Source organism: Abramis brama (assembly GCF_963993115.1).
Source record: "Abramis brama genome assembly, chromosome: 1".
Taxonomy (NCBI): domain Eukaryota; kingdom Metazoa; phylum Chordata; class Actinopteri; order Cypriniformes; family Leuciscidae; genus Abramis; species Abramis brama.
The window spans coordinates 8,975,319-8,992,848 of NC_139963.1; the positions used below are offsets into that span (position 1 = coordinate 8,975,319).

At 37.9% G+C, this 17,530-nt stretch overlaps 2 protein-coding genes across 3 annotated transcripts; both read left to right on the forward strand.

The window, feature by feature from the left end:
- Nucleotides 1-332: 332 nt before the first annotated feature.
- On the forward strand, nucleotides 333-4,550 carry LOC311080894 (soluble calcium-activated nucleotidase 1-like; the record flags this gene model as incomplete). The annotated part of the gene is given in 4 exon segments (XM_084111078.1): nucleotides 333-342; nucleotides 1,047-1,250; nucleotides 3,923-4,175; nucleotides 4,177-4,550. Coding segments are annotated over 4 exon segments (582 nt in total). The 3' UTR covers nucleotides 4,292-4,550.
- Nucleotides 4,551-10,483: 5,933 nt separating this feature from the next.
- On the forward strand, nucleotides 10,484-13,272 carry LOC311067636 (galectin-3-binding protein A-like). 2 transcript variants are annotated; one of them, XM_084089636.1, is made up of 5 exons: nucleotides 10,484-10,600; nucleotides 11,042-11,248; nucleotides 11,339-11,470; nucleotides 11,565-11,826; nucleotides 11,973-13,272. In XM_084089636.1, the coding sequence occupies exons 1-5, from the start codon at nucleotides 10,528-10,530 to the stop codon at nucleotides 13,030-13,032; spliced, it is 1,734 nt and encodes a 577-aa protein (XP_083945762.1). In that variant the 5' UTR covers nucleotides 10,484-10,527; the 3' UTR covers nucleotides 13,033-13,272. The 2 variants fall into 2 exon arrangements, with proteins under 2 accessions (XP_083945762.1, XP_083945763.1); XM_084089637.1 differs by having other exon boundaries at nucleotides 10,491-10,600; nucleotides 11,042-11,242.
- Nucleotides 13,273-17,530: the final 4,258 nt, after the last annotated feature.

Here is a 17,530-nt window from a genome sequence, read left to right on the forward strand (position 1 = left end):
TCATAAAGAGATTATAAAACTAATCCATATTTGAGCGGCTTAGTCCAAATTTTCTGAAGGGACACAATCGCTCTGACCAGATCATTTGAATCGGTCCGTTGTCGACTAGAGAACAGATGCAATCGGATCGGTCTAATACACGAATTAATTGCTCAGTTCGATTTGCAAACCGATTTAACAAATTAATTGAAAAGAATCGGCTTGTTCACGAATCAAAATCACTTTTATGAAATGTAGTGAGTAAAAATACGATATTATGCTTTGGAATGTAGCGAAGAAAAACTAAAGTATTCAGTAAAAAGTACTGAGTAAAAATACTGTACTGAGTAAAAATGTACGCAAGTACAGTAACAGTTAGTTAAAAATACTTAGTTACTGTCCACCACTGCCTTTTATTGAAGACAGGACACTGACCAAACTCATGTTAACACGACAGTGTTTGCAAAGAAATGTGTTATTGTAATTACCTCTAATGCTACTTGAGTGTTTTGTCTCTGAATGAAATGGCGTCTACAGCTGCGCTCTGCTGAAATTGTAGAGCCACATCGAACTGCATCACTTGCTGTCTTGCCAATTCGACAATCTTTCTCTCAGTTTACCAAATAAACCAATTTTCTCTCATAAACCAAACTTTTCCAGCCTCAGCTGCAACTTCAGTGTTTAAGGGTAGGTCAAAGTAGACATTGATTGAGACCAGCTGGTGAAGAATATAATTACTGATGACTCCTTTCAGGCAGTTCAGAATCAGTTCTTTCTTTTGAATGAGACATTAATGTAATTTATTGTGCACTTTGATCTTTGAAACTTTACAGACCTTTGACATACACAAATAACTAAATTACACACCGCATGAAAGGTACATTCCCCCCAGAAAAAAGCATAATCTGGGCATTTTAATTTACCACCCTTAAGCCAGCATGAGCTGACTTTAGTGTAATGGTCAGAAACTACTGAAATATGTCAAATAATGAATCAAATTCAAAGCAATCAATTTACATGATATTTGATTTCAGTTGTGGTTTCTTCTTTGGCGTTCTCTTACCTAGGGTTTAAGGCAGAGTGGCTTGCAGTGAAGGACGAGCATCTATATGTGGGGGGTTTGGGGAAGGAGTGGACCACCACCAGTGGAGAAGTGCTGAATGACAATCCTGAGTGGGTGAAAGTGGTGGGAATCCACGGAGATGTACAGCACCACAACTGGGTTCCCAAGTACAACTCTCTCCGCAGAGCCGCAGGCATCAGTCCGCCCGGTAAGCGGCAGCCATTCACTCACATGCAGTGTGTATTTGTAGTGAGTAAATATTGTAATGCTTGGTATTTTGAAAGTGACATTGATCTCTCAAGAACTTCTGTGTTAAGAGCTCTTATAGTTTTAACCCTCTGGTGCTCCTTGCTTGTTGGTTTTTTGTCAATGAAATGAATGTACTATATTTTAGTTTGATAATGTTTTTTATTTAATGTTTTGTATTTTTAGGGGAATTTTTTTATACTAAATTATATTTATGCTGAAGGGTTGGGGTCAGAATCCCTTGCCTCTTCACTATATCAAAATATATCCTTTTGAATTCTTACATTATTCCTATAACAAATACTAATCAAGTTTTATAATCATTAACTATACTCACGAGTGATTCATATATGGTTTTAATCCTATTTTTGTTGTCCGCATTTCTGCTCATATATTTTTAAGTGCATTATGGTGTCTGTGACTAATCTTTATTGCCCTAGACGAGGTCCTTGAGAACAGGTCCTTTGTATTGGGAAAACAGCTAATAACTAATAGAAGAGGGCAAGCCTGAAGGCCCATCAGATGGCTCTGTGTCTGTTTTCTGCTGACCAAGTTAAGGTTACAGGGGTCAACTTCTACGTGACTTATATGATCTATTTCACAGTTAGTTCACAGAATTGTATTTCTTTCATGTGTATTTCTCTAGAGAATAAAGTGAATATTATCTGTACTTCTTCCTGAGGAGGGAAGGTGTTATCAGTATGTTTTGGGTAGTCTGTCCTGATAACAATGAGCTCAGGCTCTCTACAACCTTGTTAGAACTGTTATGCTCTTTGTGCTTTTGTGTATGCGTTGCATATTCTGTGCAGGTCTCGTGATATGTAGCAGCAGATCTCGGGACCCTTCTCGACGACCTCCGAGGTCAACATCGAACCTTCAGGGACTCGGACGACAATTATCTTGATTAATGTCAATGTACCCTACTGTCTATCTATAAGTGTAGAATTGTTTAGACTTTATGTTCTCTTAGCCAATCAGAAGTAGCAAACATGTAATGAATGCCCTTGGAAATGGTATAATTGGTGTAAGATTTTGTGTAAGGTAGAGTTAGCTTGCGACCTCCTCGTGAGACTTTGACGCTGGCTCTACCAATTTAACTGCAAACTATTCTTCAGTAAATTTCTACTTATTTGATTGAACCTCACGACTCCTGGTCTTCTTTCATCATATCTGGTCCTGGGTCTGAAAACTGTACCCCCCTTACAATGCTGTATTTATAATCCATTTATTAACTTTTTGAGCATAGACCTGAATTTAATTTCCAGCTTAAACTGCTGTAAATCTTGAATGCTTTAGAGCACAGACTTAAGTTTGATCTCTATTGAAAGACGACACTTGGCAGATTATTGCTGAAGTGAAAAAAAAGTATCAGAATTTTACGTATATTGTTATGAAAAATGCACAAAAATACTATTTTCAATTTATATATTAAATATATATTTCCAAAATCACGTTTTACTCTAAAAATGCAAGAAAATCAAAGCCATAAATCTAAACAAGTTGTGGTCCAAGCTTGATATCTCAAAAAATTAGCTTTCAGTGAGATTTTGTTTGGCTGCAGTACCAAAAGTTTTCACCAGATAAAATTTGTCTCTCATTCATTTCAAATGCGCTCATTTATGACCGCGAGGAGCACAGGTGTGACTATTTTTTACAGGACCATTTAACCTTTTTCGAATCATGTACATGATTTTTTTGTGTGTGTTCACATAGCAAGTGCCAAAACCTTTACCAAGTTTCATACCATTCCGATGAAGAAAAAAAAGATTTTTCAGTCAAAAATTACCAAAGAGCACCAAAGCCCGGGAATACTGTCTAGTGCACAGTTGAGCGCACAAGCCATTCAAAGTACACTCATGTTAGACAAAAATAATGAGGACATCAAAGATCTCAATGAATGAGAGCTTTATTGCAGCATAGCAGTGACAATCTACTTGCAGGACTTCAAATTCATCAAAATGAACCTAGAATAATCTTCTCTCGAGCCATTTTTTGCGAATGAGCTTGTTTTAATTTCTACCTTTGAGAGGAACACTCCATTGACAATAAGCACGGATGGAGACGTTCTCAACAAACCTTAGTTTACAATCTTAACTTATATTGTGCTTTATACAGTACAAATTTCTTTAAAGAAGCTTTACAGTGATAAATTGTCCACTCTGACACACAAATCGTGCTGTGTGGAAATTACTGATGGCAAAAAATGACGTCACACAGACTGTGAGCCAGAGCGGAAAGTGGACAGGGAAGTGGCTTTTGGCTTTTGCCCAATTTGGCTTTATTAGTCTTACTAAATATAATTTATTTAACAGCATTCCTAATTTAATATTTTTATTTTTATTTTTACACAGGACTACACTCATTATTGTTGAATAATGAAAGTTAGAATATATTTTTATAGAACATGAGGCTTTAGTGTCTCTGAAAGATCAAGGAAAATGTAATCCCATGTGTTGTGGACCCTTTATTGTTCAGGAAAATAGGCTAAATTTTCTTCATGGAAAATGTGAAAAAAAAAAAAAAAAAAAAAATTCTTCTCAATTTAGGGTAAAATATGTCTTGTATGACACAGGCTTTTCACTAGTACTCATTCTCTTAGATTAAATGCTCATTTCCTCTCTACGGTCCTCTCAGGGTACCTCATTCATGAGTCTGCAGCTTGGAGCGACACATTGCAGCGCTGGTTCTTCTTGCCGCGGCGTGCTAGCAGCGAGCGCTACGACGAGACGGCGGATGAGCGGCGCGGCACCAACCTAATGCTCAGCTGCTCCCCAGACTTCCAGGACATTAAAGCGAGAAACGTTGGGCCCCTGAACCCTACACATGGCTTTTCGTCCTTCAAGTTTGTCCCCAACACGGATGACCAGATTATTGTTGCCCTGAAGTCAGGAGGATGCTGGGAAAATTGCCACTTACATTGTGGCATTCACCCTGGACGGCCGAATCTTGCTCCCTGAAACTAAGATTGGAGATGTGAAGTATGAAGGACTTGAATTCATTTAGTGTCTAAGGGATTGTCTGGAGGTAAATACATGCCAAGGACTGATAAATACTGTCATCTAGATGATGTACATCTAGATGTGGACATTGAGGTGTCTTTAGGTTGAAATAGTTCAATGACGTTCAAATAATGCCAAATGACTATTGGCAGACATTGCTTAAAATGTGGTTGTGGTTATAGAGACTAAAGAAATAAGGACATGTTGACTCTTTAATTGTTTTGAGAGACTTATCTGAGCCTTCATCAAGAGTTTTTATTTCTTTGTTTTTGTTTTTTTCACTACCATTTTCAGCAACGACCTATAGTGGTTTCACGCCAGTACAGTGTAATGAATGTAACAGAATAGAACAGAAAGTGATAGACTATAGAATATGCATAAAATAGTTTACTCTACACACATTATTGCGGTTGCCATGTGGTCTTGGTGAATGTCTTTTTTTTTTTATCATGCATTTTTGTTTTTTTACTTTTATTGATCAATGTCTTAAGAATTTCAGCTACTTTTAAAATGAAATCTAAAAAACAAACTGATCCGTCACAGAATGATGAATGTTATTTTCCATTAATGTGCCACAGCTATGTATTTGTTGTTGCTGTTTTTTTTTTTCTTCCTGAAAACAACAGATTGAAGGTTTTTAAGAAAGCTATTAGTGCACCTGAATTTCTTTGATCTAATTGTTATAATCAGTCTGTTTATATGGTTTTACTGTAGGGATGTTGCTAAAAAAAGAAAATAATTAAAAATGATCACATTCACTAGGAAATGCTGCACAAACAGTGTGGTTGTAGACAGAGTCCATGCATTTATTCATTCATAATTGTTTTTAACAAAATGGCAAAATTACATATTTGGGGTTTTCATAGAGACTTGGACATTTTTTTCTTAAGCATTTTTTCACTCCCTGACACAACCTTGAACAATCTGTATAGTATATCTGTAAGTATAGTAAACTATAATACTGTATAAACGAATAGTAAACAACGCTACAGTAATAAGTCAAGTCACCTATATTTATATATCGCTTTTTACAATTCAGATTGTTTCAAAGCAGCTTTACAGTGGTAACAGGAAAATAATACAACAAAGTTTGTGTCAGCTGTACAGCGATAAGTAATTGCTGACATAGTAAAAAAAACTGATTTTTTAGATTTTCTGGAATTTAACACAACTTTAGAAATGTAAACTCTGTTAACAAACATTTTAGAAGCTGCTGGGTTATTGTGTCAGATGATTGTTTGTTTCAACTGTCAGCAAGATTAACCAAATGATTGTTTCACTTATGTCCAGCCTACTCAATATCTTAAGTTTTTGTTAAAGATGAATAATAATGGTTTGAAATATGTAATAATTATGGTCCTTGAAACTGATCAGATTAATTTCTCCATTCTCAATTTTTTTTTTTTTTTTATTTAACAAAAGTATTAAGTATATTTTCAAAATATAATTTGTTAGTCAAATACTAGTTTCTTTTTGTAAAAAAAAAAAAAAAACGTAATAGCTGTAAATGTTTTACAAAATTAACTGTTGGATTTGTAGACATTTATTTTGGTATGTCCAACTCAAACAATCATTGAACTCAGTGTTTCCCAATCCTGGTGCTGCTAATTTTATGTGACACACTCATTCGAGGTATTTGGCTGTGTCTGAAACGCCCCTATATCCTTAAATAGGGCAATATTTGATTAATAGGACAGCCATTTGCAGCGGTGTCCGAAACCATTGGACGACGTTATCGAGTGCACTTGTTCAATCCCATAATGCACCACAATAACAAGCGTACAACTGATGTACACTCAATGGCTAGAGTAGAGAATACCCATAATGCACTGTGAGAGTAAAAGGCCGAATGAATTCCCGCGTCTGACCAGAAGATGGCGCTGCAGCTGATTCATCCATCCATCCATTTTCCAAACTGCTTTTCCAATGTGGCTACAGCCAGGGTAATATAATACAGGTATAAATTCCTTTTTAATTGATTACTAAATTGTATATTACGGTTTATACATGCTAGTTTTTATGATAAATCTTTTCATTACAACTGGAGCTGCCAGTTTGCTAAGCTTCAAATGATTATTAAACAGCAAGCAAAAACTATGCAAACACCGGTGCACTCAGTGTCCGAATTTACTCACTCATTTTCATCCACTCCTTCAGCTGGACTATATTAGTGGAGTACTGTAGGGAATAGTGAATGAGGGTATAGAGGGCGATTTTGAACACTTTTTGTGCAGTACTGGGGTCCTCCAGGACCAGGATTGGGAACCACTGACTTTAAGAGTTTAATATTGTTTAGAGTGCATGCCTTGGAGTCCTGGAGCAAACTCCTTCCGGCAAGGGGAAGGCCGTACAAGAAGAGCACGCAGGCAAGAGGGAGAAATCAAGATGCAAGGTTGGGGCCAAGAGGCAGGACAGTATCGTGAGATCAATCTGAAACTGGCAACCAGAACCACAGGGCTTGCTAGAGGAGGAAGAGCTGAGAGTCACTTGCACTGATCAGCCACAACATTAAAACCACTTTCCTAATATCATGTGGGTCCCCCTGTGCTGGCAAAACATCTCTTATTCATCGAGACATGAGCTGCATCCGAAAACTGATAAATGCTGCCTTTGGAGGACGTATTCTAAGGTATAAAGGCATCAAGGCACGTCAGATTGCAATGTTAGTTTCACTTCCTGTCTCCAGAGATCCCTTCATCTGATCGATTTTTAAAGGCAGTATAGATGTATCCTTTACTGCCTTTGATATCCCACAATCCTGTGCTTTCCATTCTGTGACAGTTGAGCTAGAAAAATAAAGATGGCGTCTGAAAGTTGCGGCTGGTCATCAGTTGTACATTTTTAATCAATGTTTTCCACTTCTGATGTCATTTCTAGCGAGAAATTACTATTGTAGTCATTGAATATTCACTTAGTTTCCATCAAATTAAACCGTACACTGTAAAAAATAATCCTGTAAAAAAAACTGTAAACTACTGTTAGCTGTGGTTACCAGCATCATACCGTAAACATCTAAATACCGTTTTGTCAGCTACAGTATAAAACTGTCATTATTGTTATATTTGTTATTATTATAAACTGTGTTATACTATAGCTGACAAAATGGTATTTAGCTGTTAATCTAAAAAACAGTAACACACCGTATTTTTACAGTATGATGCTGGCAAATGCAGCTAACAGTAGTTTACCGTTTTTTTACAGGATTATTTTTTACAGTCTCAGAAGTCTCTCTGAAATCAGTTTCATAAGGAACCTAACCTAACCTAACCTAAATGCTGCCTGCAAAGTCATTGCCTGATAGAGCAGCGAAGTCACTGCCTACATTTTCGGATGCAGACATGGACTCCACAAGACCTCTGAACGTGTCCTATGGTATCTGGTACCAAGACATTACCAGCCGTTCCTTTAAGTCCAGCAAGTTACAATGTGAGGCCTCCATTGATTGGATTTGTTGGTCCAGCGCATCCCTTAGATGCTCAATCGGACTGAGATCTGGGAAATTTTCAGTGCTTGGTAGTAACTGATTACATGTAATCTGGATTATGTCAGATTTAAAGAAATTAACTACTTATAATTAGAGTATATTACTTTTTAAAATACTTGTAATCAGACTAAAGTTATTTTTTATTGATTACATGATTACATTTTGTTCTCACAATGGTAGTAAATTATTCATAATTTATTTACCCTACTACCTCTTTCCTTTTTTTTTGTTCATTTTTATAAAAGTCTACATCTTAATATACAGTATACGTCCTACAGGTTTGAGGAATCGCGCTCACAGACCAGCCTCTAGTCATGTTACCTCACTAGTCATGTGATATCACTGAAAACAAAACTGAGACCCAACACAGCATTGACTGCTGGGTTTACAGAAATCATTTAGCTTTTAACAAGTGTTTTCACAAAATTGCAGCATTGCATATCTAACCATTATCTAGCAATTAAACAAATGATCTTTTTATCTTTTGTAGTGAGTTTTTATTTTGTTATTTAATTTTATAATAGATTTTCATTAAACTCACGAACCCCCTTGCAGTTCCACCACGAGTCTGGGGAACCCTGATGTAATATAATATTTAATGCACTTCATGGTGTTTATAAAAAAAGAATGGAAAATATTTTCTTTCTCTTTGTGTTTTTATATCAATGTGGTACAAGATTATCCTAATCAAATGAATGTGATAAACAAGTTTGGTCAAAAATAATCTAAAAGTAGTCTGATTATATTACTTTAAATGTGTATTGCAATGGATTATGTTACTAACTACAACTTTTGTCATGTAATCTGGAATCAGTAACCGACTACTATTTGTAAGTGATCTACACAGCAATGGTAATTTGTAGGCCACCTTGACCTCTGTCATGTTCCTCAAACCATTCCTGAACGATATTTGCAGTGTGCCAGGGTGCATTATCCTGCTGAAAGAGGCCCTTGCCATCAGGGAACACTTTAAAGGGAGTAAAATCAACCTAGGGTCCTTTGCACCATGATCTCGAGCCAAACACCCCCCCAGAAGCCTTTTTCCCCTTGGTTGTTGAACATTATTAAAGTTTGAGCTTATTTAGAGATATCAGCCGGATGGCTTATTGCAGGCGCTAATGGATCCAAGGCTGTATCTCGTAAATTACCCCACTAATAGGCAAGTGTTATTTAAATAGACTCCTGATGTACTTACAAACTTTCCAATGCTTCGTTTTATGAGTACAGAGCCTATTTGTACTACTGTAAAAGTTTGGTACCATTCTGGGCATTATTAGTGGGGTAATTTACAAGATGCATCATAGGATCCATTAGCGCCTGGTCCACCCCCTTGTTTGGCTCAAGGTCATGGTGCAAAGGACCCTAGGTTGATTTTACTCCGAACCATCCCTTTAAGTAGGTGGTACGTACTGTATCAAAGTAACGTCCACATCAAGGCCAGGACCAAGGTTTCCCAGCAGAACATTGCCCAGATCATCCTGCTGCCATCTCTTCCTCAGGTAAACAACGCTCATGCACCCGGCCGTCCACCTGATCTAAAAGAAAATGAGATTCACCAGACCAGGCATTCTTCTTCAATCTTCATAATAGTGGTGTAAATGGGTTTTCATGGGCTTTTCTCTTTGGCTTCGCAGCCCCATGTGCAGCAAACTGAGATGCACTGTGTTCTGACACCTGTCTATCATAGGCAGCATTATGTTTTTCAGCAATTTAACATAAAATAGCTCTTCTATGTGAATCGGGCCAGCATCAATGAGCCTTGGGTGCCCATGACCCCATGAGTGCTTGTCCTTCCTTGCAACATTTCCCAATACAGGTACTAACCACTATTGGTAGGTACTAACCACTGTTGGTAGGTACTAACCACTTCATACCGGGAACACTCCACAAGACTAGTCGTTTTGGAGATAATCTGACTTAATTGTCTAGCAATCACTATTTGGCCCTTGTCAAAGTCACTTAGATCTTTTCGCTTACCCATTTCTCCTGCTTCCAACATATGAAATTCAAGAACTGACTGTTCGCTTGCTGCCTAATATATCCCACCCCTTGACAGGTGACAGACATGTTAGACAGTCTTGAGTCGTGCCAGGGTAGAGGAGTTTCTATAATACAGAGCTACAGTAGTCTCTAAGCAAGATGATGAAATTGCATATATCAAATGTTCGAAAACTTGAGAAGAAGGGAAGGTTGGAAGAAGAGGGGGGAAAAGATCCCCAAAGATCTGACAACTGGGTTTACTTGGTGATCGCAATCAAGCAAAACTTGAGAAGAAGTGCTCAACCACCTTTGCTAGAGATACAGTGAACAGGCTTTCTAACAGAATTAGCTTGGCAGCAAAGAGCTGGGGGTGTCCTTCTTGTCCATGATCAGAGGTGTTGAAGGCTGGGAACTGCCTCCTCGGCTGTGACTGGGACAACAGGTGGCTAACAAATTAAATGAACTTAGTTCTAATTTACTTTCTGTATTGTGTGAATTTAGTTGGACTGGTCTCACTTGCACTGCATGCCCAGAATATGCTGGCAGACAGTTCTTGTTTAAATTCACGTTTTGCAGTAATGAAACTTGAAACTCAAATGTAGCCTTTTCATGAAATGAAACTTATGGTAGCCCTCAAATGTGATTACACAGCGTCTGATACAAGTTTCACAATATATGACCTGATTTGGTCCTTATTTAAAGGAAAGGCAAGACGTTTTGTAACTCACTCAGCTGAGAATCGTGTTTCTGTCTCTGCTGTTTGCAATATTTCCAGCATGAGGAGAATTATGTATCTTCTATTGCCTCTACTGTTTCTTCATGTTTCAGCACAACGTTGGACGCCGTTTGGTTAGTAAACCTTTTCTTTCATTTTTTATATAAAATACATTGTTTGCAGTATTTTTATTTACAAGATTTTCATGAGTTTTTAAAAAATGAGCTTTCCTGTAGTTCAAACAGTAGAGAGTTGGTGCTTGCAACGCCAAGGTCATGGGTTTGATTCCCAGGGAAAGCAAGAATTGATAAGAATGTAAATGTGTACCTTGAAATGCAATGTAAGTTGCTTTGGATAAAAGTATCTGCCAAATGTAAATGTAAATGAATACAATGTTACAATATGTGAACATTGCAATGTATTGTTTACGTTAAATGTAATCTACAGCGTCTATTGGAATTTTAGAACCAAATATGTCTTCCTGTTGCAACAACAAATGCACAGTTAGCTGAGGTTGAACAACAAATGTGATTGACTAATATCTTAACCTTTTAAACTTTTGCTGCTGGATGAAGGTTACACACCAAAGCAGCCAACAAAGGAGGGCAGAGTGAGATTGGTGGGGAATCTTCCTTCATCTGGTCGTGTGGAGATCTATCATGATGGACAGTGGGGAACAGTTTGTGATGACGGATGGGACATGGCCGAAGCACAAGTGGTGTGTCGTCAGATGGGTTTTCCTGGAGCAATCTCAATTACTGCTGGAGGACAATATGGTGAAGGTATATGATCCTCAGTCCATTTTATTGTTACACACTATGATAACAATAATTGTCTTATTTTTTAAACCACAATTTTGTTGATTTTTCCAGGCTCTGGTCCAATCTGGCTGGATGACATGAATTGTAAAGGTTCAGAAAGCTCATTGTCTGATTGCAGCTTTAAAGGCTGGGGTGTTACTGACTGCTCACATAAAGAAGATGCAGGAGTGATCTGCGATACTGGTAAGAAATTCAACTACTAGATATATTTGCAGTTGTCCACTTGTATTTCTATTATTTCTATTGTTTTAACCTCTTTTATTACATTTTCTTGCAGGTAAAAACATAACCAGCAATCGTCAGTTCTCTGTGGATAACAGTCTGGGTTTGTCTGATGATCTCGGTCTTCTGTTTGACAGTGGAGATGGTTGTGATTTCAACATTAGTGTACGAGACCTTAGTGAAGAGGCAGAGTTGGCGTTTTGTGTGCACCGTATGATCCTCATGATTTATCCAGAACTAAACATAACAAATGAGTCCAGGAACCTCACAGTGGATGTCAGCCAGACGTGCCATCCTCATGTCTCTGCTTTTCTCAGGTACATTTCTTAAGATCACTTCAATTTGTAGCTCAGTCCAATTGTTTCAATTAATCGAGAATGTTGCTTTGAATAGTGCATATTATAATTCTACTGAATATATTATGGGTGATAGATGCTTACAGTGTCTGAACTGTTTTTCTCAGGTATTTGTACACACGTCAGATTGATGTTTCCATCACATCGGCTCAATGTCTCCATCAGCTGTCATTTATCTTCGGAGTGAAGACGCTTATGGAGGATGTTGGCAGGGTCTTCACTTCCCTCCTTCCAGAAGACAACACCTTCCGGACACAGCTATCAATGTACGAGTATGGCGTCCGCACAGGTGACCTTGTTCTGCAGGAGAATGTCCTTCAGTATCTCTCCTGGAACTGTGAGTTCCTCATAAGCTCTCCGCTGTGGAGCACCATCTCCTTTCACATGATGGACGCTCTGCTGCAGCGCTCAGACCTGGTTGTGAAGGATGAAGCTTTTCTTCTTGAAGCTCTGGAGAGATGGATCCAAGACAAAGGTGATGAAATTAGTTCAGAACAACAGGCCAGCCTCCTGAATCACATCCGCTTCCTCTTGATCCCAATGGAAAAACTGTATGAAATGCAGTTTTCCTCAAGTGTTCTCTATCAGAATCATGAGAAACTGTACCTAACTGGTCTGCTCAGAGGTTTTCAGTTCAATGCTCTGCCTTTCTCTAAGATCAGGACTAAAATGGACAACATGAGTAATGATTATCTGCCCAGAATCTACACTGCTAATGAATGGAGTGTATTTATCAATGACACAACCCCAACTATCAATTACCGGCGCTATAACAACTATGATTATGACAGGTATGGCCAACCTATCAGAACCCAAGTTCCTACCTTCTCCACTCCTGCACACCCTAGTGCTCTTTACAAAGAGAAGACGGTCCAGTGGCAAGCCCAGGTTTTTCGTAATGCTCAGGAATGCTCTAACTACGGTGTATCATGTAAATCTTTTCCTGTTGCAAGGTTCCTCGCAAGTGGTAATCAGAACTATTACACTAACACCATTCGCTTCAGCAACAGATTGATTCTCACCTGTAAAAATCAAAACAATGTCTTTCATGTCCAAGAATTCAAAAACAGCATGGCAGTGATTCCAAATAACAGCAGTATGGGCCTGCCTAACCCCTGTCCTGATGACTACAGTTTTAGATTTGTTGTGCGTCCAGAGTATATCTGACTGCAGTTACATTTTGCTACTGTAGTTTTCTACAGGCATTTCAGTTCATTTAAATCTATTAAATCGAATCTAGTTTAATTGAATCTATCAATTCTATCAAGTCTCTTTTAAAAATTCATGTTATTCATTCTTGAATGATTTCTCTAAAATGTTTGATGATTTTAAACTTTTGATTTATTTTAGCAATACAAATTCATTATTTTGAAAGTGCACTTCAAAAATAAAAATATATAACTTGCATTATCTTTGTCAGATTGATTCCTCTTTAATGTCAAAGTAACATAAAGATGTTGGACTTCAACGTTGGGCAGACATCAAATTTTGGTTGAAAATGAAAAACAGGTTGACCTCAAAGCACACTGTTGTCTTTCCATCAAACTCCAACGTTGGGTGGACGTTGCATTTTGGTTGGAATAAATACCAGAGATCTTTCAATACCATGGTCAGACAAATGTCAAGATGTACTGTCAGCCAGTCCCAAAGTATTTATTTTAAGACATCAGCAGAGAAAGGTAACAAACTTTAAAATCTTAATAAAACTGAAAAGACATTTTATTGGATAAATAAAGCGTGCAATGAATCAATGGATCAAAATAAACATGTAACACTCTTAAAGAACATGCTTGCTTGTTTAAAGAAATGGCTTTACCAAACCTTCAGTGAATTAATTTACAAAATGTATCAAACTGAAAAAAATATAATCAAAATTGTTCGTAAAATGTCCTCATAAAATTCAAAACTGTCCAGAACTCATACCCCTCTTTTGGACCCAGCTAGCACATTTACATTTCAGGAATGGGATTTTACTGATGTATTTTATGTGGTATGTTCTATAAACAAAATTTCAAATAAAATCTTGAGTTTGTGTTATGTCAGGCATTTGTACTTGTTGACGTTGGGACAATTGAACCAGAAGTACAAAAATGTAACCTAATTTCTAAGGATTGGGACTTATTCCTGCAGCACTCTATTTGTCATCTTCCTGTGGATAAAAAGGGAAAGGATAACCATTCACTAATTACATGATATAATTAGTAATAAAATTAACCACCAACAACCACATTCATCCATATTTGCTTGGAAAAGCCTAAAGATAAATTTATTTAATAGCATCACAATTGTGACACTTGAGTAAAGCATTGAATAGAAGTGTCCGGATTCAGAGAGGGGAGACCTAGACGCAGAATGAGCAGGGGAGTGATATTTATTAACAGAAGACAGTACAAGATAGGGTGAGGCAGGAACAGTCCAAACAGAAGGGTCAACAGGAAACAACGACAGAACAGCTGTGGGTGACTGCTGGAACGAACTCCAGAGGACAACAGGCCGAAGAACTGCTGAGGACCAGGCCAGGCAGATGGGTGTGGAGAAGACAGGGCAAGGAACCATGAAGCAAAGATCCGATACTTGCTGCACACAGACCCTGAACCAGTCTAACTGCCAAGGAGAAGGAACCAGCAGGCAGGGAATCTCAGGGAGCAGACAGGAACAAAAACAAGAGCAAAATAAAAACAGGCAAAACACCAGAAAACAATAAGAAACTAAATATAACTGGAGCAATAGCAAATGAAAAATAAATAAGTTATATAAATGAATAACTGGAACTAGTAAACAAAGAAATAAAACTGGAACTAGTAAACAAAGAAATAAAACAAGACTGTAACCTTAAAGACAAGCTAAAGAGAAAATAAATAAAAGATTAGTTAACAAAAGCAAAAACAAGAGGTGAACCAAAAATAAAGCTTGGAAGAACTAGAGCAAAATAAAGACTAGGATTTGACTAGACTAAAAATCAGGAACAAAGAAAAGACAGAAACACTGACTGACAAGCTGAGCAATAACGCACACAAAGATTGTACATAAAAAAAAAAACCAGCAAAGAGATGAGGGAAAAGAGGCACAATATAAAGGGAACAGCACATGAGGATCAGGTGAAAACAATCAAGCAAACGAGGACTAGACAAGGACTAAAGAAGGGGGCGTGGAAACGGGAAACAATGAGGCAGAACAAGAGCAGCATGTGGCAAACATAGACAAAAGGCTTGTTCGACTTCATGCAGCTCTGCGCAGACCGATCGGCGGCTGACTTGAAGCAGTGCATGCCGGTTAGAAATTTTGTCCGACTTGATACAGCGCTGACGCCATGTGACTGTGACGTAAGCCATCAAAGTACCACAAGAGCGATTCGAGAGTAGCCGGAGAACTCAGCCAGCGCAGCTTCTCAAGAGCGGCTGCAGGAGGGCTGATGACGACACAGCTGTTCCACGATTGGCCGGATTCACCGCATGACAACGATCACGTGTGTTTCGTGTTTATTCGAACACCTTTAGTTCCTCTAAAGCTCACAAATCAGTTTTTTATAACAGTAAACACCCTTTTCATGTAGTTGCAATGTTATATTGTGTCATGTTTATCAAATTAAAACTGATTAAAAAACGTAGACCCCACTTCATTGATAGAGGCTTATGTTGAACTTTATTCTTGTTCAAACAGACGCTGTATGAAGCAGTACATAAAGTATTGAATGAAAATGTCTCTGAAACAAATATTGCATTAATTTCACTGCAGCTGTGGTAAAGTATGCAAACACCATGTGAGCGGTCACTACGGGAACCAGAAAGTGTGCTACTCTCGCCGATCGGTTACATCCAGCCGCAGCTGATGTTGAACACACCTAAAGACAAAGCCATGTGCTGACACACAAAACAAACATAGAGACACGAAACAAAGACAACACAGACAAGGTTGTCAGGGCAGAACCCGGACAATAAGTTTATCACTTCATGCACCACTCTGACGAGCAGCCCACCACTATAATATTGAGCAAAAACTCCAGTGTTAAATAAACTCTCCTGGGAGTTTCTTTGGCTTCACACTCAAGAGTGTTAGTGTTAAATTTAAGCTTAAAATGAAGCAGTGTTAAAGTAAATGAGATAATTAAGTGATTAATTGAGTGATGATTGACCATTATTGAAGACACCTGATGTTAACAAGCAGAATCACTGAAGGAGAAAAATCACCATCATTATGGTGATCAGTGTTTGATTTAGTTTGGCTTTAGTCCCTTAAATTATTAACATTAAATTTGGTTTGGCTGCTGTTACTGAGTTATAACAGCCAGATGAACAAAGAGAAAAGGTGATCTGAGGGTGTTTTGACGTAATCATCATTTGAACTGAATCACTGAGGTCATATAGAGCCTAATCAATGAGTTAGAATTATACTGTTGATTACAGCATCACTGTGATTTTACAGCATAAGATTAAACTTTTTCAAACTAATCCAAAGAATTTCTTAAAAGTTGTTCTGAGAAGAGAAAAAAATGTTGGCACACACAGATATCAGGAATGAGCATATGAATCAATGCAATGGTGACTACCAGCGTATCCAGATAAACAGATCAACTCTGAATGTTAGAAAACAAGCGAATAAAAAGTCACATAAAAACATCTTAAAAGAAAATGTTAAGAATAAAGGAAATTACCAAGCAATTCAGATCCTAATTTATTCATACGACAATGCATGATGGGATCCATGAATGAGTTTTGATTTGTGGCACCCAGAATGCACTGCAACATGCTTTATAATTGTCACCATTGTTGAGATCCACAGGCTGATTCTTGATGTCTACTGTATGTGTCTAGAAAAAAAAAAAAAAAAAAAGGATAGTATTAGAACAATTTGTAAGAAATCCTTTGGATAACATTGAAAATGCAAAAAAAATAAATATATAATTTAGGTATTAGGTGTAAGTTTGGTAATGGGGAAAAGCTTGATTTTAAAATCTACAGTCCCTTCCCATACCTCCCAGGGGGTTGGCTGCACCCCTGCTTTTATCTTCAGGAAGGAAATGTAGATTCCGTTACCCTCGGATTGCGAGCTCCTTGGCTGTGACTGGGACAACAGTCGGCTAACAGGTTAACAAATTAAATGAACACTACAAACAAACAAGATGGTACAGAGGAAGGCCGCCATGTCGCAAGCTCCCGCAACATGCAATGTGTAAAAAGTATTCTGTTATATTCTGTTTTGATTTAGTTTTCTTTGTTCTCAGTTTCTGTTTGCCTGATTTCTAGTTCATCTTCTTGTTCGGAAGTTAGTTTCTATACTTCCAGTTTAGTACACACCTGTTCTATAAGCTTCAGTTCTTTGTCCGATCTCGTTTTTTTACGTGGTTGTGATACCATCCCCTGAGTTTTCCTGTGTCATTTAGATTTATTTATTAAAGGACCATTTGCATTGATTATCTCGGTTGTCATGCACTTTGTACATACCCATAATGTTACAGAAGATCGGACCTACAAGAGATAAAATAGATCAAATGGACTCACAAGCAGTGCATATCCTCCTACCCCCTCAACAAAGGCCTTTAATGAAATATTTGTGGTGGGTTCTCCAGAAAGGAGAGTTTGTGAGCCAGAGGCTACCAAGAGTCCGTCCCGGAGCCAATGTCAGCTACCCTGTCAGTCCTGGAGTATAAGTACGCTGTTCAGTCCAT

Bases quoted from the DNA above. Each gene is read 5' to 3' on its own strand.
- LOC311067636 (XM_084089636.1), top strand. From the start codon at position 10,528: ATGAGGAGAATTATGTATCTTCTATTGCCTCTACTGTTTCTTCATGTT. The intron at 10,601-11,041 runs GTTAGTAAACCT...TGCTGGATGAAG, and splicing joins ACAACGTTGGACGCCGTTTG to GTTACACACCAAAGCAGCCA. The intron at 11,471-11,564 runs GTAAGAAATTCA...ATTTTCTTGCAG, and splicing joins AGGAGTGATCTGCGATACTG to GTAAAAACATAACCAGCAAT.